Raw genomic sequence first — 22345 nt, forward strand, 5'->3', positions numbered from 1 at the left:
GACACCAGGCATTAATTTATTATTGGAAGAGTCGCTCGAAAATTGTGACATCGCTGCAAACAAAATCGATATCTGGCTCCGTGACAGTCGCGCTTTCCATACACAGCACCGGTGAGATTTAGGGACTGGTGCCTTACACCAAAACAAAAACAGTCTAGTAAACAAGAACTCTAAAATGCATACTTTAAGAGTCTTGTATACTATGAAATATATCACTTCTACTTCAAGCTCTTTGCTTTCCATATTTCAGGATAATGTAGTGTGGACCAAAACAAGAAAACAGTATCTAGTGAACATGGACAGTAAATTCTTACGTTAACAACTATTAGCAGTTATTGAGTTATTCAATAGAAGAGGTGTTTTACACTAGCAACACTTTTTTTTTTTGCTTTGGTCCTTACTACGTCCTCAAAAATATGAAAAGCAAAGTCCTTGCGGTAGAAGAGATCTGATGTTCATAGCAATGAAGATGAACAAGTAATCATAGCTCTTACGGTGTGCACTTTAGAGTCCTTGTTTATTAGACATTTTTTTACTTGTTTTGGTGTAAGGAACCTGTTCCTAAATTTTGTACGTATTTTTTTGGGCACCCTTATGCCTATTACAAGCGTTCTTGGAAATTACCATAACATCGATGATGTCGTAACTTGAATGCACCCAGTATCAACAGGCCGCCGAGAAAAAAGAGCAAATTAAGCAGTGGAAATGTTTGCATTTACCACCGCCGAAAAAGGAAGGCTCAACCATCAGGGAAGGTGGTGGTGCTTTTAGGACTGTCATGGCGTCGTGTTGTTTATGTCCGTAATGGATAAAGCGTCACAGGAGTCTGTTAGTAAAATATCCTGACGAGGTTACTGGAAGCTGCCAAGACAAAGCGTAGTTTCAAGCTGCCCCACGATAATGCTCATGTCATTCTGCATGGCACACGGCCACACATGTTGGTTCTTTCGGCTATCAAAGTTTACCTCACCGCTGTATTCTCCTGAGGTGGCACCCGGTGACTTATTCATTTTCTTTGGATGAAGAAACCATTTAGTGGCCTACAGTTTCAGAATGACGGTGAGGGGATTCCCGGGGACTTTTTTCGGTGTGATAATCAAAACAGAAATAAAGTACAGCGATCGAAAGGTTACCAGCCATTGACCTTCGTCTGTGCGAATGCGCACAGGTTGCCCAAACTCTTACGGGAATCGCCAAAGCGTGCGCGAGTAATAAGTGAATGGGCAAATGTCTATAAGGTACATCACATATGTAGAATTGTGGACAACTGGGAATGTGAGTCTCACGGGAGGCGTGCAAGGGATAAGTCCCTGCAGTCGCGCTATTCATCTGTGTCCTCGGTGGCTCAGATGGATAGAGTGTCTGCCATGGAAGCAGGAGATCCCGGGTTGGAGTCCCGGTCGGGGCACACATTTTCAGCTGTCCACATCGTGGTATATGAACAACACCTGTCGGCAGCTGAGGGTTTCAGTTAGTCATCATTTATTCCAGGGCAAAGCTGCACGGTCAACAACAGTAATCTGTTCTTTCGAGAACAGTTACTGTCTTCATATATATGGTTACTTATAACATGTACAGAAAGCAGACGGCAGTTATAAGCGTCGAGGGGTAAGAAAGGGAAGTAATGGTCTTGAACAGAATGATACGTGGTTGAAACCTATCGCCAACGTTACAGTCAGCAGGCAGTAAAGGAAACTAAAGAAAAGTTTAGAGTAGGAATTAAATTTCATAAGGAAGAAATGAAAACTTACAGGTTTGCCGATGACATTGTTATTCAGCCAGAGACAGCAAAGGGGTTGAAAGAGCAGATAATTTTTTGAAAGGACGATATAAGATGAAGATTAACAGAAGTCAAACATGGGTAATGTTGTATAGTCCAATTAAATCAGGCGATACCGAGGGAATTAGATTAGGAAACGAGACACTGAAGGCTGTAAATCAGTTTTGCTATTTGGGAAGCAAAATAGTTGGCGATGGCCAAAGCAGAGACGATATAAAGGTAGACTGGCAATTCATGATTGTGTGGTTTGTTTCCCTAATTGCAGATGTAGGTTCTTATCCTTTCCAGCTTTCTGTGTCGGTTATTTACTGACAGCAATAAAATATAGCACCTTACACTAACATATGTACATAAACACACACACACACACGCCCGGGGGAGGACTCGAACCTCCGACGGGGGAAGCTGCGTGAACTGTGGCAAGACGCCCTAGACCGCGCAGCCACCCATCGCGGCTAAATTTTGAGCTTATATTGAAAAAAAAAAAAAACTGAAGGGACTGTGAAGGGATTGGTTTCCTCCCATTCTTATAAACAACCAGAAATTGCATCAGCCGAATGTTAAGGAGACACGGTGCAACCGCAGTAATCAACAGACAATATGATAGCGTTGATATTGGACCTACGAGGTTCACCGGTTGCTAGAGGAGGTGTATATAAAATCCTTGACGTGCGGTCAAGTGTTCAAAGAATATACAAAAAGGAAGCATTGACGTTCGACTTAAGGAACACAAGACCAATTGTCGTCTGCGAAGCACGGATAAATCGGCGGTACCAGATCATGCACTGCAACAGTGGAACCATTAAATCCACTTCTCCGTTACTTGAGGTTTATCAAGATCTAATAACTATTGTTCTGCGCTGTACAGAGAGGCCAAAGAAATTAAGAACCACATGAAAACGTTCCCAGAGAAGGAGAAGCATTGAAAGTTGGCAAGTTGTAGGCCTTAGTGCCAAATAAATCAAACATCTCCAAGTCTTTTTCACTACAAACTCTACAACACACACCAGCGTGAATCTGCTAGTTTAGGCAGCGATCTGATGGCTTCAGTACCTGTCACCTGCGCGGATACATATAAACAGTTCGTCTTGCTGAACTTTCTTGTGTAAGATCTGCTACTTCAGCCTTTAGAGCCTCTGATGATGTCTCCAGCATTAGGAGACGAAACGTTAGTCACAGAAATATGCCGTTGACCCCGGATTAATGCTCATAAAGCAAAGTTAACCAAACACGGTGTGTCAGTTGTTTCGAATCAGATGCTTATAAACATGCAATGCAGGCCAATAATGAGTGCTACTTTCACGGAAGTTTACGTCAAAATTATCGACGTTTTTGAAAAATAAACTCTGGAAGGATGTTCGCTTGACTTTGTACACTCATTTTCAGTTGATTACAGGCAGTGTAATATGAGCTATATTTTATTTAATGTGCATTTTCTTTTCCAAAAGAATGAAACACTTCTAAAAATCACATTTTGTTGCGTTAATTTATTATAAGGAAACAAAGGAACTGGTGTAAGAGCTGTAATGTTTGGGTATACAAACTAGAAGAAGCTTGTAATATTTCTGGCTTTAGCTGCCTTCACATCTAGGTTCAAAATTCTCACTTCAGACAGTTCAAATTGCAGCATTAAGCAGCTGACGTAATAAGCAGTGTGAGGTACCAGTAGAATGTCTTGACCGCGTAGTAAAGTTCTCCCGAATTGTAGTCCATCACTGTGACTGGCTGCTGTGTTCGGAGGCGGCGCGCCGAAACACTAATTTGTATCATTAATATTACAAAAACTACGCAGTAAATGTCATTGACATTCAAATTTAGGCTACTGAAAATGGCAGGGTATCGTCCACTAATTTCAAAAGTCATAGTAATAAGCAAAACTAAGAACAAAAGTTAAACGAAATGTCAGACGAAGCAGTTCTAGTATCTCAGTCTCCCGTCTAAACTGGGCTCCCAAGTAATGTGTTTTACTCTACCTAATCACTCCTAAACGACCAGTCATAAGGTACAGACGCGTTGTCTGGTCGGTCAGTTGTGGTTCAGATCTATAAAGAAGTGTTAGGTCTAGAACAGTCAAAAGAATAAGTAAATGTGTGGTAAATTACCGGTGTTTAGAGAGGAAATTTGTGGAAATGTTAGTGATGTGGCGGTGGATGAAGGTTGTAATTCGCAGATTCTCGTGTTATGCTGGAATAAATACCAGTGGCATCCCAAACAATGGGAAATAAAGTGAGAGAAAAGATACAGAAATCAAGTCCGGAAGTGAAACGTGGACAAGTACTAAAAAGCAAGAGAGTAGAATGCAAGAGGCAGAAATGAAGACGAATTAGGGGCCGTACAAGGTTAGAGAGACTAAGAAACCAAGACATAAGGGCAGAGCTGGGGATGTGTGCTACAAATGGAAGTCTAATCGACAAAGCTGGCCAGAACTTCTCAAAAAATGCCACGTTCAAGACTACCAAAACAAGATCCATAGGAAGACAAAGGAAAAGATGCCTGGACGCTTAGAACACGGTACAGGCCTATAGCTTTGACCATGACGAAAGCAGAAGAAGAAGAAGAAACGGAAGAAGTAATAAACAGTCACTGAAGTAGTATTAGTCCTCACTAAGAGTTCATTATACCCTCAAGACAATGGATCTACGTGATTTTTTCTGTCAGGGATCATCTATAGAAGCCTGGAGGTTGGCGAACTTAACCAGAAACCTTATGCATTTGACTCAGAGCAGTGAAAGGAGTTAGGCACTTCATGTGTACTGCATTCTCAGTACAAATGAGAACAGTGACATGTAATTTGTGGTTATAAAGAAGAGGTAGATATTTGGAAGTTTCTCGAAGTAAAAATTGTTTCACACTGTAATCTCGAATGAGTGTATGTGTTCAGATGATTTATGGCGGTCCCTCATCGTTGCAGAAAGCGAAAAATGTGCAGTTGTATGATGGTCTTATAATTACTATTCTGACTTTTTTATCCTTTATCCTTGGCTTTTATTGGTATCTTGACCTTTACAACGACCATTATGTCCACAATCAACTTTGTAGCCTACTGATGCTGCCCCTCCTTCTTGAATGTGATCTGTCGAAGCAAACCACGTGACAGCACGAGTAAGGCTCACCACTCCATCTTGTTTTGTCCTTCAGCAGTTGTCCCAAATTCGTTGTACATGGTTTTTGTCTATCCATGTCTTCCAAGGCCTCTACGTGGCCATTTTGTATTTCGGTACCGTAGCACCCTTGACCATTGCTCTTTTCATTGTAACGACATATGCAGCCTATTCTAGGATCCTTCTCATCAAACGAGGACGCATTACGCGCTATCTTGGGGTACACATAGATGAAAAATTGAATTTCCACGAACAAATAAGGCTGACAACAGACAAAGCACTCCACAAACTGGTGAGGCTAAATTCAAAACAGTACAGACTACCTCTACCAGTCATACGTACATACCACTGTGCGCTCTTCGAATCAGTACTCAGCTTTGCAGCTAGCACGTGGGCACATAGACTGAACGTGGTCACCAACAAAGCATCCGTCAGACGAGGGCAGAGAAGTGTCCTACTTAGGCTATCTGGAGCCTTCGGTACCACCTCAGCGGATGCACTGTGTGTGGTGCTCGGAAAATGCCCCATAGATATCAGGATCAAATACAGAGCTGCAAGGTACTGGTTAAAGGTGGGGAGACTAGATAAGGTACACACAATAACCGGTGTGCACATAGAGACGATACGTCACCTTAAAAGTTGGCGTTTGGATACATGGCAAGGTGAGTGGGATGTAAGTGATAAGGGACGTAGGCTGCACGACTTCCTCCCTGACATAAGGGAGCTGTTGAGAATGAGACATATCGATCCCAGCCGCGGTATGGTACATTTCTTAACCGGGCACGGACCTTATCCCACGCACTTAAACCGCGTGAGTCTGAGGCAGACACCTACATGCACATGCGGGGAAGAAGGTTCCCCAGAACACACTGTCTTTTTCTGCGGACAATACGCGAACAATAGACATACACTACACTTAGATTACACAGATACAGACATAGATATATACACAGCAATAAGAGACGAAGAACAATGGGCACAATTAAACGCACTGACAAACAGTATTTCTAAAACAACACATGAAGAGTATATGCGGACACATCACAGACATGCCTGTGTGCAGCGTAACAGAAATCTCCAGAGGATGGACAGCGATACCCACAGTGACAGCGAAAATAGTGAAAATGAGGAGGAACAGGAGGAGGAAGCTGAGATGTGACAGTAAATAAGCAAATTGCTGGCAAACTAGCCAAGAAAACACCAAATGCTGTACATGGATGGGCACCTAATGTAGTTAATACATAGGATTAGTTACAAATAGGATAAGAAACATTATTTCTCTTATAATAACCATTTGTGTGTGTGTGTGTGTGTGTGTGTGTGTGTGTGTGTGTGTGTGTGTGTGTGTGTGTGTGACTGGCGGTCAACGGCTCGATGAAACCATTCCGAGGTATTCACCATCAATCACACTCGGTGATGGTACATATCTCTCATCTATCCTATCTTCTTTTTATATTCTTCTTAAAAACAACAAAATTTTATTTATGTTTCAACCTCAAATTATTGTTATTTTCAATCATTCTTTGTAAATGTTGTAGATAAAACAAAAGGAAAGAAAACCGTAAAAAGATGAAAAACGAAAATTGTAAGATGTATGACCTGTTTTAAACATCAGGTAACAGGTCTATAATTTTGCAATAAGTAAATAAATAAATAAATCTTCCTTGTACTGTATAACAACATCCTGACAAACAGTATTTTGGTTATCACTGAAATTCTAATGCTGTATGGAAACAACGCAATTGCTTTCTGCTAGCTACTCTTGGTCTTGACAGTGTCTTGAAAAACCATACACTGACAGACCATTTGATTTTTCTAGATGCAAGACGTGCAGGGGAAGATGGAAAAATAAAACGGACAACGTATTTCTAAAAATTGTTTATTACACAAAACAATAAAACATCTCTCAAAACAGTTGAGCAAGTTTTACTGTGCTAATCTATCGTAAGAAAACACAGACTTTGATGTAGGAAGAATTGGTGTCTGAGTATGTACAGGTGCAAAAGGTGAAGTGAGAGGAGATGTTTAGATTTGCAGTGATAAATGGTGTGCCTTTACTCAAGGAGTGAAGCGATGTGCTGGCGAATGACGGTGCCGGTACTGCTCGATGACTACGCCGGACCGGATACTCTAGTGGTTACTGTGGCCGTATCCGTATCCAGAACTGAGACCACCGTAGCTGCCGCCGTAGCCTCCGCCGTACCCGTAGCCTCCGCCGTATCCGATGGAGCCCCCGTACCTCCCGCTGTACAGACCGCCTCCGTATCCTCCGCCGAGGGACAGGCCGCCTCCGTAACCGCCTCCCAGTCCGCCGCCGTAGCCTCCTCCGAGGCCGCCACCGTATCCTCCTCCCAGGCCGCTACCTACAGCGACGACAGGGGTGGCGACCGGGACGACAACGGGCTGAGGCACACTGACCGGGACGGGCTGGGGAACGGGCACGGGGACGGGCTGGGGCACGGTCACGGGCACGGGCTGGGGCACCGAGACGGGCACGGGGTGGGGCACCTTGACGGGTACGGGACGCGGGACGGCTACCGGGTAGGGGCGGGGCACGGATACCGGGACGGGCACGGGGTGGGGCACCGGGACGGGTCGGGGCACCGAGACGGGGTACGGCTGGGGCACGGGCACGGGTACCGGACGCGTGACGGTGACCGGCCGGGGCACGGGGACGGGCACGGGGACCGGCTGGCTGACGGTGGTCACCGCGACGGCACCGCCGCCGATGCCTCCTCCCAGGCCTCCGAGACCGCCTCCCAGGCCACCGAGACCGCCTCCCAGGCCACCGAGACCGCCTCCGTAGCCGATACCACCTCCGTAACCCAGACCGCCTCCGTAGCCCAGACCGCCTCCGTAGCCGTACCCGCCTCCGTAGCCTCCGTAGCTGCCGAGGCCGTAGCCCCCGTAGCTACCCAGTCCCAGGATGCCGCGCTTCTCTTTGGTCGCCGACGACTGCGCGGCACTGTCAGCGGCAGGTTGCTGGGTCTCCGCTGCCACCAGCGCCACCACCGCCAGCAGGCACACCTGTGGAGACAGAGGTCGTCCGGGTCAGGTATACGTGGTCCCATTTTCGCCTGCTCTCTTTTCTGTCGTACTGATATACATTATTAAACAAGCACCTGTATCTGTGTTCTGAAAGCATTTGGGCCTGTTACATTTGCAATTTGAACGAGTCAACGACTGATCTACAGGAACTGTGAGACCGTACGCACGATACCGAAAGTAAATGTAATTTCCGTATAGACAGTGCATCATGGTCTGCAATGGAGCTTCATATATTGGCGCTAAAGACTCTTAACAAGATGCTGGCAGACGTCAGGCAGAAAATTAGAAACACTCACATGTTAGAATGCAAAATAAAAGACCACCTTACTAGCCATATAATAATGTATCAGCATATTTGGACATGAGGATGTAAACTTCACGTAACACATACACATATGCTCACTGTGAGGACGCATAATATTCCGTATACCGAATTTCACGGTATGGACGTATTCGGCAAATGGTAGGACGCCCAGGGACACGAGATTTTGTTGCATGTAGTCATGTTTCTTGTACACTACTGGCCATTAAAATTGCTACACCACGAAGATCACGTGCTACAGACGTGAAATTTAACCGACGGGAAGAAGATGCTGTCATATGCAAGTGATTAGTTTCTCTGAGCATTCACACAAGGTTGGTGCCGGTGGCGACACTTACAACGTGCTGACATGAGGAAAGTTTCCAACCGATTTCTCATACACAAACAGCAGTTGACCGGCGTTGCCTGGTGAAACGTTGTTGTGACGCCTCGTGTAAGGATCAGAAATGCGTACCATCACGTTTCCGACTTTGGTAAAGGTCGGATTGTAGCCTACCGCGATTGCGGTTTATCGTATCGCGACATTGCTGCTCGCGCCGATATCCAATGACTGTTAGCAGAATATCGAATCGGTGGGTTCAGGATAGTAATACGGAATGCCGTGCTGGATCCCAACGGCCTCAGTCGAGATGACAGGCGTCTTATCCGCATGGCTGTAACGGATCGTGCTGCCACGTCTCGATCCCTGAGTCAACAGATGGGGACGTTTGCAACACAACAACCATCTGCACGAACAGTTCGACGACGAGGTCTCGGTCACCTCTTATTCGCATTACGGCACTTTGAACAGTGGACGTTACATTTCAGATGTGTTACGACCCGTGGCTCTACCCCTCATTCGATCCCTGCAAAACCCTACATTTCAGCAGGATAATGCACGACCGCATGTTGCAGGTCCTGTACGGGCCTTTCTGAATACAGAAAATGTTCGACTGCTGCCCTGGCCAGCACATTCTCCAGATCTCTCACCAATTGAAAACGTCTGGTCAATGGTGGCCGAGCAACTGGCTCGTCACAATACGCCAGCCACTACTCTTGATGAACTGTGGTATCGTGCTGAAGCTGCATGGGCAGCTGTACCTGTACACGCCATCCAAGCTCTGTTGGACTGAATGCCCAGGCGTATCAAGGCTGTTATTACGGCCAGAGGTGGTTGTTTTGCGCACTGATTCCTCAGGATATATGCACCCAAATTGAGTGAAAATGTAATCACATGTCAGTTCTAGTATAATATATTTGTCCAATGAATACTCGTTTATCTGCATTTCTTCTTGGTGTAGTAATTTTAATGGCCAGTAGTGTAGAAACCGAAATACTGAAGCAAGTTTTGACTTTCTTTTTTTTAATTGAACGATACACATTATTAACGGTGTTGGAAAGACATGTAACGTTATGTAATGTTCGTCAATGTTTGCGTTGAAACATTTCGACAAATTATTCGAGAAATCTGCTAAGACTGGAAGGTAAGGCAGCTGGAATCGGATACCGCAACTACAGAAGAGAGTTTTCCCAATGAACATGTCCTTTACCTCCATTACTTTATGCAGAACGCTGAACTTTCACCTCTCTTTACCGCCCATCATCGATTTGACAACTCGACTATGAAAATCTCCCGACTGTAGTTGCTCGTAAGATAGGAACGCTTTCTGCCAGCTGAGACCCAGCGAGATACTGTCTGTGAGGTAAGTCCCTGACGGTGAGCCAGACGTGCAATTACAATAATCTGTTCTGCAGACACGCGACGCGCAATTTTGCCACGTTTTCCCGTCTGCGCCATTACTGAGTCAAGTGCGCGCTCTAAACCGCTCGCGCAGTGAAAAGTCGCGGCGAAGGATTCTCTTGAGGTCCGCGTTTACATACTTCCCAGGCGCTGTCAGTGAACTGGTTCGAACACTCACGGCGCCGGGGGAGAAACTAGACGCTTGCTTTGAAAGTCGACTTCACACCACAGCGGTGGGCCTTGTTTGTCGCACACCAGTCCCTAACAGGGCCCCCACTGTCGTGTTTCGTGACGCAGTGTTCTGTCCACAGATACAAACGGCGTTGTTTGGTTCTTCACCCGGTGTTTTAGGAGAACACGCTTGACAAGAATATTTTCCATCGGCTTACGTGTGAAATTAAAAAGCTGGCTTGCTAAACACTCGTTCAGCCAATCCTAAATGTGTGGCATTCATATCGAATAAGTCTAAAGAGGGTCCTTATCGATGTTACTTTTACGAAAATATTATAATTCAATATTTGTTAATTAACATTTGTGCATTATAAAAGTAAAGAATTTAAACTAGAAACTTTCTTTGCTGGTAGCGAGACTCAAATGAGCGGCTCTACGATCAGAAGATTTCCACGTTAGGCACTTTTTTCTAGAAGGTTTTTTTTGTTGAAGTTTCTTTTGTGATAGAAACATTACCGTTTTTTTTTCAAGAAAGGCGCGTATTTCTCATAACAACTGTTAATTTATTGTAGTTTGTAGTGTTGCGTAGTCACGTACGTCCAGAAATTCTCTTCACCTCTGTCCCTTTCTGATGGCATCTAAATATTCAAAAAGTTAACTACATTTTCCTTCATGTTTGGTTAATGTCCTTTATCTAGACGTAAGTCTCGTCTGTGTTCTTATGTTGAGCGATATTCTTCGGATACTTGCTAGTTTGTTTCCTGAGGGACAATCACGTACTGTTTGCACTAACCGCGAAAAAAATGGTTTTCTTCAGTGTTAATAACATAGCCTGTGGTGCACAATGACCATTCTGAGAGATAAATCGATTTTTATCTTGAGTTTGTTGAAATTTTTCTGTTGACATCCTGATACCGCTTTGCCCCTACGACAAGTAATGTACCTCAGGTCTTTTAGTCCTTTTCTAGCTCGTGTGCTGCAAACTGCATACGTCCTCCTCCACATTTCAGAGACGCTAGCGTGCAGACGAAGAGTTTACGAAGATACGTTTGTTAGCAAAATAAGCTCACATGGTATCTGTCTACCAAACTCCACGCCTTGTAACACCGTTCATAGTAGCATTGACACAGTTCACAGGTCTCATACTTTGCGAAGGAAAGGTGCCCACGGAATGGAGCATAGGAAAAATCTTTCGAATTGGGTGGCTGGAGCTGTCCTTCCGGGTTTCATAGCCATTCTTGCCATAGGACTGCGGTAGATGTCGTTCTCCACGATTTCTGGAAGGAACTCAGTACGAAATTTTTGTTGCAGCAGTGTCCAGTGGCACCATAACGATCTACCACAGTGGCATCGAAATGTCGATGACCATAGTCCAGCACAATCGTACAGTCCTAAGCGTTGTAGATACACATTTACAATTGAGAAGTGGTCCTGGTCTACCCATTTGGCAGTGCGAATTTCATGAATGCTTGTACTCTAACTCAAGTACGTCCATTTCAGTGAGTTATAATACACAATAACTAGAACGCGGCTCCACTGGCGAAATTACGCAGTAATGAAAACAAAATAATGTGTTATTTTAATGTATCCAACTACAGCAGCCTGATAACCTGTCCATTCATTCATTCGTTAATCATTCGCCCACTGCGTTCTGTAAATCCCACCGTCAAGGAGAGCCGTCGGGGATGTGGAAGAAGTCGAGTTATGCATCAACAGGCAGAAGAAACCCCACTGGCTATTTATTAGTCGACCACAGTCTGAATGAGCCTGTGTGTAAGGGCGCTTTGGTCGACTTATTGTCGTCATATTCTACGACGACGTGCCGAACCAATTGATAGTATATGCACAACTGACCTGAAAGCATTCAAGTTGCGATGCATTTTTCCTCGTCACCACTGTACATGGTTACTGTTACATCACTGTGTGTTACCGATAACTGCCACGGGAGACCTAGTGCCATAATATCGTCGTCGGGTTGTACCTCTGCCTAAAATACTAACAACAAATTAAGACTGGTGCTAATTCACTTAGACTGCTAGTTACAGGAATTAATACAAGATTTTTATTTCATGTGTGTGCATGTTAGGGGGAAATAGTTGCATTGAAAAATGCCACTCCTCCTTCTCATATGCTACTCAGCTGTTGTTTTTCATCTAAAACATCAAGCAAAGCAGTCAGAAATCTATATATGATGGCAACATCGAGACACGTTCAGTACAAAAGTTGAGCTGTGCAGAATTGAAATCGCTGGTCCAAAAAATTATTCGTTCTAGAAAGAGTGGCTAATAAAGTGATACTTTCTTTTTGAATATCTGGAAAGTTTTCGGTTTTCTGACTGACTTCTATCGGAAACCAAGCATATAAAGCTCCACTGTCTACCGTAGGTGAAGCTACACAGTCTATATAGAAACCGTTTTTACTTATACGACTTTCGTGAATTTTAGATGAATTCTACTGTTCACTATATATAGGTGGTTCAGCTGCCCCTGTCAATTGGTTTTATGCAACCCGCAACGTCTTCAAATACCACGCGCAAAACTTTCATATTCTCTAGCTCGTTACATGCAAACTACTAGCCCTACACAAAAAAAAGCAAATAACCCTAAGAAAAATTGGTCCACAAACAGAAGGTTTGCACGATACGACGTATGCACACGTGCAGCGATGCTAATGTAACAGCACTCTTAATGTCTGTGTGAACGATGTTCCTTGTGAAGAAACGATGCGTATGGAGCTATTGCAGAATGACTGCTGAAATGATGCTGTGTGCGTCCTACTTAGTCCAGCATTGTCTTTGCGGTAATCTGGAGACAGCACAGTACTCCAACAAGATTTCTCACTTACTAATTGTTCTTGAAATTTCGTAAGCAAACTTACGGTGGGTAATCTGTCTCCAAATGTCGACCTGTTCAGTTTCTTCACAATTTCCCTATCGCTCTCCCATCCGTCCAACAAACCTGTCACCAGTGGTTCCCTTATTTCTATACCACTTACATTGGAACCTTACTATCCTACGACTTATTTCATGTTGACAGGGTCTGAAGCTGAGTACCTGGACCTGCATTTTCATACGTTTGTTGGCACAGTACACTCTCACGGTAGCCATCTGCCAACCGCCACGCCACACCTTCTGATACATGCTACCTGCCAGCCGGAGTGACCGAGCGGTTCTAGGCGCTACAGTCTGGAACCGCGAGACCGCTACGGTCGTAGGTTCGAATCCTGCCTCGGGCGTGGATGTGGGTGATGTCCTTAGGTTAGTTAGGTTTAAGTAGTTCTAGGGGACTCGTGACCTCAGAAGTTAAGTCTCATAGTGCTCAGAGCCATTTTTTGGTACGCTACCTTCTGACTCTCGCGGGTGGAACTAAGTTGCAGAGTAGCAGCTAGCAAATATCTTGAACTGAAAAGACAGAAACGCGTTCATGGACGGCGTGTTGACGGGTAAGGAAAAGACCGGAAGGTGAAAGGTGAACGGTATGTGTGTGACAGTTATATGGGGGGGGGGGGTGTTTCCTGAAACTAGCGGCGCGCCGAGTATAGTTGAAACGAGCGAAACTTGGGAGAAGACAAAGAGAATAATACGGAGCAGGGTAGAGAGCTTTCTCCGGAGCGGGCGTGGTCGCAGCGAAAGCGGCCCTGCGTTCCGCACCAGATGCAGGTCTGGGGACCAGCTCAGAGCGTGTTAATCACAGGAAGGCGGCGGCCGGTGTAAGCCGCCTGCTGTCTGCATTCTACGAGCCGCGCCGGCCGCTCAAACAGGTTCCGGGGCAGCTCGGAACACGGAACACGCGCCGCTAACCTCCTTCCTCTCAGATTCTTCTTTAGTGCCTGGGCGCGGGCACTTCCTTGAACCTTCCACCGGAGCTACAGCCATGTCTGTTACGTGCCTCTCTCTGTCTTTCATGTGTATATACGAAGCAAAATCTGAATAAAAGTCCTAATCTTAATGTTTTAGGAGGTAGAGTACATTTAATGTACATTGTTTTAGGGATAGTGGCATGTTCTATGTGTCCTACATGTCTTACCGACTCAACCTCTTTGATATTTCATTCTAGCCGACCCACCTCGTTGCTTTAAACCTCTTTGCTTGGGATGTCTTTCTGCCATAGTAATAGGAGTGGACACAGCACTGAACCCTGTGCAACCACCTTTCTGATTTCTCCTCACTCACTTTTTCTACCCTTCCAACTATTTTTGAATAATTCTGCACAAATTTTTACATTCTGTTCGTTAATTTTGACTCAAATCTGTTGTGTGCAGAGTCATCTGTTCCGTAAATAACAACGTATATTAAATCTAACCTAGCTCAGAAACCATTCGGAATTTGGAGTTTTGGCTTGAAGTGAGTATACCTCCCATTTCTGTGTCCGTCCCCGTTAGCTGAGTGGTCAGCGCGGCGGGATGCCACGCCAAGGGGCCCGTGTTCGATTCCCGGCTGGGGCAGGAGATTTTTCTCCGATCAGGGACTGGGTGTTGTGTTGTCCTCAGCATCGTTTCATCCCCATCTCGGACGCGCAAGTCGCCCAATGTGGCGTCGAATGCATTAAGTACTTGTCCTCGTCGGCCGAACTTCCCCGAATAGGTAACTCCCGGCTCACAATGCCGTACGCTCATTTCCATTTCTCATTTCTGTGAATACTGACAATTCTTCATTGGACGCCCTGTATATATACCGGGTGGTTACGGTGTGGAACTATTCACAGAGATCCAGTGTGGACTGTAATTATAGTATGACACCGAAACTGATAGATATTCTAATGCGTTAGTGCGGAATGAATTTACGCTACAACAAATTAGTTCTAAATTTGGGCACCAGGCCAAATCTGGCGCTGTAAATGCAATATATATATATATATATATATATATATATATATATATATATATATATATAATATTAACAGGAGCCTCAGTTGCAATGTTTACTTACAAGGGAACCTCCCCATCGCACCCCCCTCAGATTTAGTTATAAGTTGGCACAGTGGATAGGCCTTGAAAAACTGAACACAGATCAATTGAGAAAACAGGAAGAAGTTGTGTGGAACTGTGAAAAAATAAGCAAAATATACAAACTGAGTGGTTGATAGCAAGATAAACAACGTTAAGGACGCTGGGACCGCAGCAGCGCCGTGGTCTCGTGGTAACGTGAGCAGCTGCGGAACGAAAGGTCCTTGCTTCAAATGTTCCATCGAGTGAAAACTTTAATTTTTTATTTTCAGTTTATGTGACAAACTCTTATGTTTTCATCACTTTTTTGGGAGTGATTATCACATCCACAAGAAAACCTAAATCGGGCAAGGTAGAAGAATCTTTTTACCCATTCGCCAAGTGTACAAGTTAGTTGGGTCGACAACATACTCCTGTCATATGACGCACATGCCGTCACCAGTGTCGTATAGAATATATCAGATGTGTTTTCCTGTGGAGGAATCGGTTGACCTATGACCTTGCGATCAAATGTTTTCGGCTCCGATTAGAGAGGCACGTCCTTTCGTCTACTAATCGCACGGTTTTGCGATGCGGTCGCAAAACACAGACAATAAACTTATTACAGTGAACAGAGACGTCAATGAACGAACGGACAGATAATAACTATGCAAAAATAAAGAAAGTAAAATTTTCACTCGTGGGAACACTTGAACCAAGGACCTCTCCTTCTGCAGCTGCTCACTCTACCACGGGATCACGGCGCTCCCGAGCTCACGTTCTCCTTTATGTTGCTTATGTGGCCAAGACTGGTGACCAGTTTGTATATTTTGCTTATTTTTTCACAGTTCCACACAACTTCTTCCTGTTTTCTCAATTGATCTGTGTTCAGTTTATCAAGGCCTATCCACTGTGCCAAGTTATAACTAAATCTGAGGGGGGTGCGATGAGGAGGTTCCCTTGTTAGATTTAGCTAGGTTTCAGTTGGGGTAGCCCAACCTTCTTCAGAATAAAAGGAGCAACGGTTTGTCCATAATGGACAACGTCGAAAACTAAAAACTATAATACAGTAATACATCGTCATATTGCAATAACTTATCTGGGAAACAGCCTCGGCCCCACTTCGCAACCGCAGCACGGAAGCAACGGATGTTGTACTGGTTACTGGCTATAGCCAGCTTTTCACGGACTATTCTCTTACCAACTGAGCTATCGGGGCACAATTTACAATCTGCTCTCACAGCTTTAAAGGTGCAAGCAAGATTCAAAACAGTTCACACCCCCCACCGCAGCGTCAGAGACTCATTCTGATTATAATCTACCCACATATTATTCTAAAGTTCTGTCGCCCTGACAGCAGTAGCTTGATCAGCACCGAATGGTTTCGTTTGGATGCGGTATGGATGGAAGTGCCGTTAGCAAAACGCTCTACGCTCTCCCGCCCATTGTCGGCTATCTGACTCTTGGTACCGCTACTTCTCATTCAACTATATGTTTAAACGACATAACGAGTCTGAGTGAACTCCTTTCCAGCCATCTCACTGAAGGAGAAACCCTCCACATGGCAGTCATCTACTATGACCACTCAGCTAAGGAGGCGGATATATTTTATTATATTGCTGAATATTTACTTAAAATTCGATTCGCGTAGTAAGTGGTCCATGTAAGTGTCACAATATTTCTTGACTCAAATCCTTAAGTAAATGAAGAAAGTAGACGAAGTATTTTTTTTTCCTTAGTCAGTTTGACGTGTTAACGCGGTGAGTCATAAACTCCGCATCTCCTTATTTCTAGGTTTGCTTATTAGCTGGTGTATGTATTTGCAATTTTTAAAATCCAATGTTCTTGGAAGAGAAGTAAAATCGACGGTCCTATGAATACGAATTGATGGCCGTATCTGACCTAAACGACAGAAGTGAAGCGTTCATTCACAAAGTTTATACAATTTTGATTTACGTGATCGAAGATAAACATGTGAATCAACTCCGTTCGTTAAGCTGTGAAGCGAGTGATCTGTACTATTGTGTCTTCAGGCACGATCTGGGCTATCAGATAGAATCAAAATTTTCAAATGTGTGTGAAATCTTACGGGACTTAACTGCTAAGGTCATCAGTCCCTAACCTTACACACTACTTAACCTAAATTATCCTAAGGACAAACACACACACCCATGCCCGAGTGAGGACTCGAACCTCCTCCGGGACCAGCCGCACAGGCCATGACTGCAGCGCCTCAGACCGCTCGGCTAATCCCGCGCGGCTTAGGATCAATAAACAGAGAAGATACAAAGAAGAGCAGCGCAGTCCGTTACAGGTCCATTTAGCAAGCGCGAAAGCGTCATGGAAGTGCCCAGCAAACTCCAGTTGCCGACGACGTAGGAGAGTCGTTCTGCAGCACGGTGTCGTTTTCTGTTAAAGTTTCGAGACTTTGCTTTTCTGGAGGAGTCAACCAATATTATTGCTTGCTCCAACGTAAATCTCGCGGAAGGACCGTCAAGGTAAAATTAGAGAGATTGAAGTTCACACTCACGCTTACCAACAACCGATCTCCCCGCGAATCAGTAAATTGGGAAGTAATAGTGGTGCACGAAGTACCCACCACCACACACCATAAGGTGGCTTGTGGAATATAGATGTAGATGCGGAATATCGATTGTTTCGTCAGATCCGTGCACACGAAAAATTGCAGCGCTTTATAGCTACACATGTAGATTACACGAAGGATATTTTCGTAGACAGAGACCTCGTTTAGCAGAACTCTGTAATTCAATGGAACGTGTCTGTTATCGCAGTACCGTTTCTGCGTCTACATTCAAATATGAAGCCTTCAGTTCACTGCGTGGCAGAGAGTATTTCGTACCAATACGAGCCACTTATTGGGCTATTTCGTTCGCATAGGGAGCGACAGTAAAATGCTTGTGTATAAGCCCCTGTACGCACTCCAGTCTTTCTTGTTTTCATGATCTCTACGTGAAACATAAAATGATAGCAACAAAAATTATCGCACGCCCTTCCTCGAATATGTGGTCACGAAATTTACCCAATGGGCTTTTTTATTTGTGCCAACCAACCCAACAGGGTTTAGCAAAAACAATGTCCACATCTGCGTTGTCTTAGCTGTGTTACTCGTACGAGATATAAAACGGAACTACGCTCCGTTCATGAGTAGCAACTTATATGACACAGACAGTACTAGCTCACGGTGTCAGATTTCACTCGAGGTTTGGTTCCCTGCACTGCAAAAAGCCGCCATTGGATGGTGACGAATTTCTCAAGAAACAGCGTATGGCCCAATGAGCGATAGCGCAAGTCTTTCAATTGGAATCCACATCGGCGACTTGCGTGTTCCTAGTCCATCCCAGTTATCCACCCGGGACAGGGGACCTGTAGTTTAACATGGAATCTGAACGAAGTCTCGTTCCGGGTTACTCCTTATATCGTTGAGAGGTGAAGGCTATACTAAAGGCAGTCTGAGAACTTCCGTGATACGACCCGGATTCGATTCCGCGACCTTTCGTTTTCAGGTACGCGCTTTAACACACTGCACCGCCAGGACCGAAAATTTCACAATGATTACAATAACGGTTAGTAGTTATTCACTTTGTATCAAACGTGAGGCCATCACATAGATACACGATTCTTCTGTCGAGATATCTTGGCAAATAAATTGTCTTTGCTGGAATGATATCGCTGGCGACTAAGCGGGAAAGTGCAGAAATGCTAATCTATAGGTTCAGAGGTGAATTACAGATCTAAATAAAATGAATGCAATAACTGAGCAGTACCGAAGGGAGAGAGAGCAGTAGTTTTGAAAAACTAGATTCCCGTTTTAGAGAACCTGGATTCAAATACCCCTCTTGCCATCCAGATTTAGGAGTCGTCTCGGTTTTCATTAACTAAAGCGAATGGCAGGAGCGTTTCCTCTGAATGAACAGGCTGCATTGGGCATTACCTCTGCTTCGTTTGCTCACGAAACGTGCATCTGCTGTATTGGTGAAAATCTTTCACTTTTACATTTACATACATGACACAAGTATTTGATGAATAACTGATAGTGCGGGAATCGCATGGATAATCAAGAAAAAATAAGTTTCATGAAACTCTGGCAGATCATGTGGGACGTCAGAATTTTAATTGCAGGACAGACGTCCAGACGGATTGTCCACTTCGTCTGTTCCATAACAGTTTATTTCCCATCACGGTTGCTTGTAAATTAAAAGCTAATTGGCTTCCACCTACACAGGCATCTTCAGATCTGTGGCCACCACAAGGTAATCCTTATACATCTAATAAATACAAAGTACCAATCCACATGTGAAAGCATCTCATCAGTGCAGAAGATGAGAGTTTTTCGGCCAAACGAAGATGATACAATGAATATTATGTCGGATGAAAGGCTCAAAAAGTCCCTCTAGTCCTTGGAAACTGAATTGTATGTCCGAAACCACGTATCGCTTACACAGAAAGTGCAAGTATTACTAGGAAAAATATCCCCAATCTTGTAAGCTACAATCTCGGTCAGTCCATGACGAAATGTCTGATTTTCTGCTCCTAGACTGTAGTAACAAAATCATGGACTGTGGAAAAACCGGTAAACAATAGAAAGATGTAGTGCTATGAAACCATGTTGATAATCAGGTGGATTGATTCGACAAGAATTGAGAAAGATCTCCGGAGAATCGACTAGGAAAGGAATATGTGCATTACACTGACAAGAAGATGTTACAGAATGATAGAGCATCTGTTCAGTGAGAAACTTCCGTGGTGTTGGACGGAGCTCTTGAGGGGAAACACTGTAGGGAAAGAGACCGATTGGAACATGTTCAACAGGTAATTGAAGACGTAGGGTGGATGTGCTAATATGATGAGGTTGACAGAGTCACGGTGGCTAGCATCAAACCATTCTGAAGACTCGTGAATCAAAAAATTAAAAAAATAAAATTTAAGAAATCCTGAATATTTTGCTATCACAAAATATATGCACCAAAATTGTTCGTAAACGTCTGTACAGTTCTAGAAACCCTTTCGGACTTAAACAGAAAAATACAGAGTGTGAACTTTTACTGTTTCCAAAGTACCACAACGGTGTAGGGGAAATGGAGACGAACAGTTAGATCAGCACACATGCTGTCTATCAAGACGGGAAACAGTATAACATCGGCCGAAAAAAAGCTATTTGAAGCTACGGCGCACGCGCACTGCGGAAAATATTGAATACCTCGTATGTGTCCAACTTTCGTTAACATTACCAATCTAACCTTTGACATGGGAGTAACGGAAGACAAAATCCTTTTCGTGGAGGAACAGCGGTCTGGCTAAAAGTACTTTAAAAATGGATTACAAACAGTCTCGACCGCAAAAACATTTATTTCGCTGATAATCTGTTTCGGTCAGTATTTGACCATCCTCAGACGCTCATACCACTATAGTAGACGGTGGCGGTGAATGAAGCGGGCGGTGTTACCATCGAAGTGTTTTTACGGTCGATACTGTTTGTAATTCATTTCAAAGTACTTGCGAACATATTACGCAAAAACAAATTGTATTTAAGATCCGATGTAAGTCTAACCCTTACAAGCACAGTAGTCTAGCAGAAAGAAGGGCAGAGAAACAAACTGATATTATTGTTAATTTTATGCTGTAAAAATCCAAAAAACTGTGAAGTAAAATTTATACAAATTCCGCTTTTACAGTTTTTAGGTGCTCCACGAAGCCTGTGGCGCAAAAGGACACAAGGATATTCCAAAATCTCACGCCTCGTGCATGCGCTATAATATAGGGGGCTTTTGTAGGCCAATTTCAGGTTTATAAACGGATTTTCTGCCATTTTCAAGCGCAAGGTGAAATGTCATAAAATATATTTGACCTTGCCCTTTAAAATGGCTACGAAAGCCGAAACCACGATTGTGTAAAATAAGTCTCTAGTATTTTACAGTCAAATGGTGGAAATTTCATTTTGAAAAATCTACATGACTGTGGTTCCCAACGAAGGAAATGTCACTTTGTTTACCAAATAGAAATGACCGAACAGCCCTATGTTTTCAGAAGTTGTTACTTAATTACCAACCCAGTTTCGGCAGCTCATTAACGTCATCTTCGGGTTCCTATGCGCTCCATGTATAGCGAATCAGGTACATCGATACAAGTCTAACTGCAGCCATCGATACCTGGGTACTGTGAATTTTTTTGTGCTGTGTGTACTTCGAAAACATGACAACAACTGAATCTTCGAAAGACACGCTCCACAAGAAGCTGCCGGTATCCAGGTATTGATGGCTCCGGTTATGCATACGTCGATGTATCTGACTCTCTACAGGGGCCTAAGGATGCTATTAATTAGATGTCGAAACTGGTCGTGGCAATAAATTAACAACTTCTGAGAACGTGCGTCTGCTTGGTGATTGTTTCTTTGGTAAACATCAGACCTGCCGCTGTCCCGTATCCAAGACGGATCAACAGAAACTACTTTGTGGTTGTTTCGCGGCTTGGAAGTCCACAAGTCTCATATCAAATCGACTTTGCCCTACACAACTGTAGTATATTCCAACTGGGCACCATTTACACCCTACATTGTGACTGAGAGTGACATATTAACAGCAAAAAGAATAACGATCAGGTATAATTTTGTAAGATTCCACATCATTACATTTGCGGAACATGCAATTTTAATTTTCAGTATTTTTTTTTTGTCCTAATCCCAAATGTGTACACGTTGTCCGCTTTCCATATTAAAACATAGTTACCGGGACTAACTTCTCAAGAAACGTATAAGAACATTATCATTAATGTTTTAAACCTGTAGATCGCCTGTAAGTTACAGCCATCGACAACCTATTGACGAAATATCTGTCAATAATGTCATTTCTTATTTCGTTTTTAGACTGTACTAATAAATTGCTCAGTATTGTGGGCCTACAATATGTCTGTCAGAATTGTCCGTATTGGTCTGCTGTACTACCGATACGACTATATAGGATAATTAGTTTGATGACTCGGATGGTGACTGATGATGCTTCGTGTAGTGTGTCCGTAACACTCACCAAGACAGTCCTCATGTTGGCGCTTAAGCTGGTTGATCCCACGAGAACTGTCCGTTCACTGATGCCTCTACGCAGTGGCACTCAGCCTTTTATACTCCCAGCTGCGACAAGGGAACAGCCACACACTTCCCTTCGCCCCTGGCTACTCCACCCGCCCCCCTTCCACCCCCCCTCTCCCCTTCACCAAACACCAGTCCCTTGCCCAAGTCCTCAGTCACACCATCCCTTTCCCTGCAGCTA

The 22345-nt window shown here is 44.0% G+C and overlaps 1 protein-coding gene across 1 annotated transcript; it reads right to left on the reverse strand.

Moving 5' to 3' along the window:
• Nucleotides 1-6828: 6828 nt before the first annotated feature.
• On the reverse strand, nt 6829-22147 carry LOC126210546 (keratin, type II cytoskeletal 5-like). Its single transcript, XM_049939799.1, has 3 exons — nt 22106-22147; nt 7671-7908; nt 6829-7625 (listed from the first exon to the last, which is right to left on the reverse strand). The coding sequence occupies exons 1-3, from the start codon at nt 22118-22120 to the stop codon at nt 7012-7014; spliced, it is 867 nt and encodes a 288-aa protein (XP_049795756.1). The 5' UTR covers nt 22121-22147; the 3' UTR covers nt 6829-7011.
• Between the last annotated feature and the right edge of the window lie 198 nt (nt 22148-22345).

Source organism: Schistocerca nitens, chromosome 10 (genome assembly GCF_023898315.1).
Source record: "Schistocerca nitens isolate TAMUIC-IGC-003100 chromosome 10, iqSchNite1.1, whole genome shotgun sequence".
Classification (NCBI taxonomy): Eukaryota; Metazoa; Arthropoda; class Insecta; order Orthoptera; family Acrididae; genus Schistocerca; species Schistocerca nitens.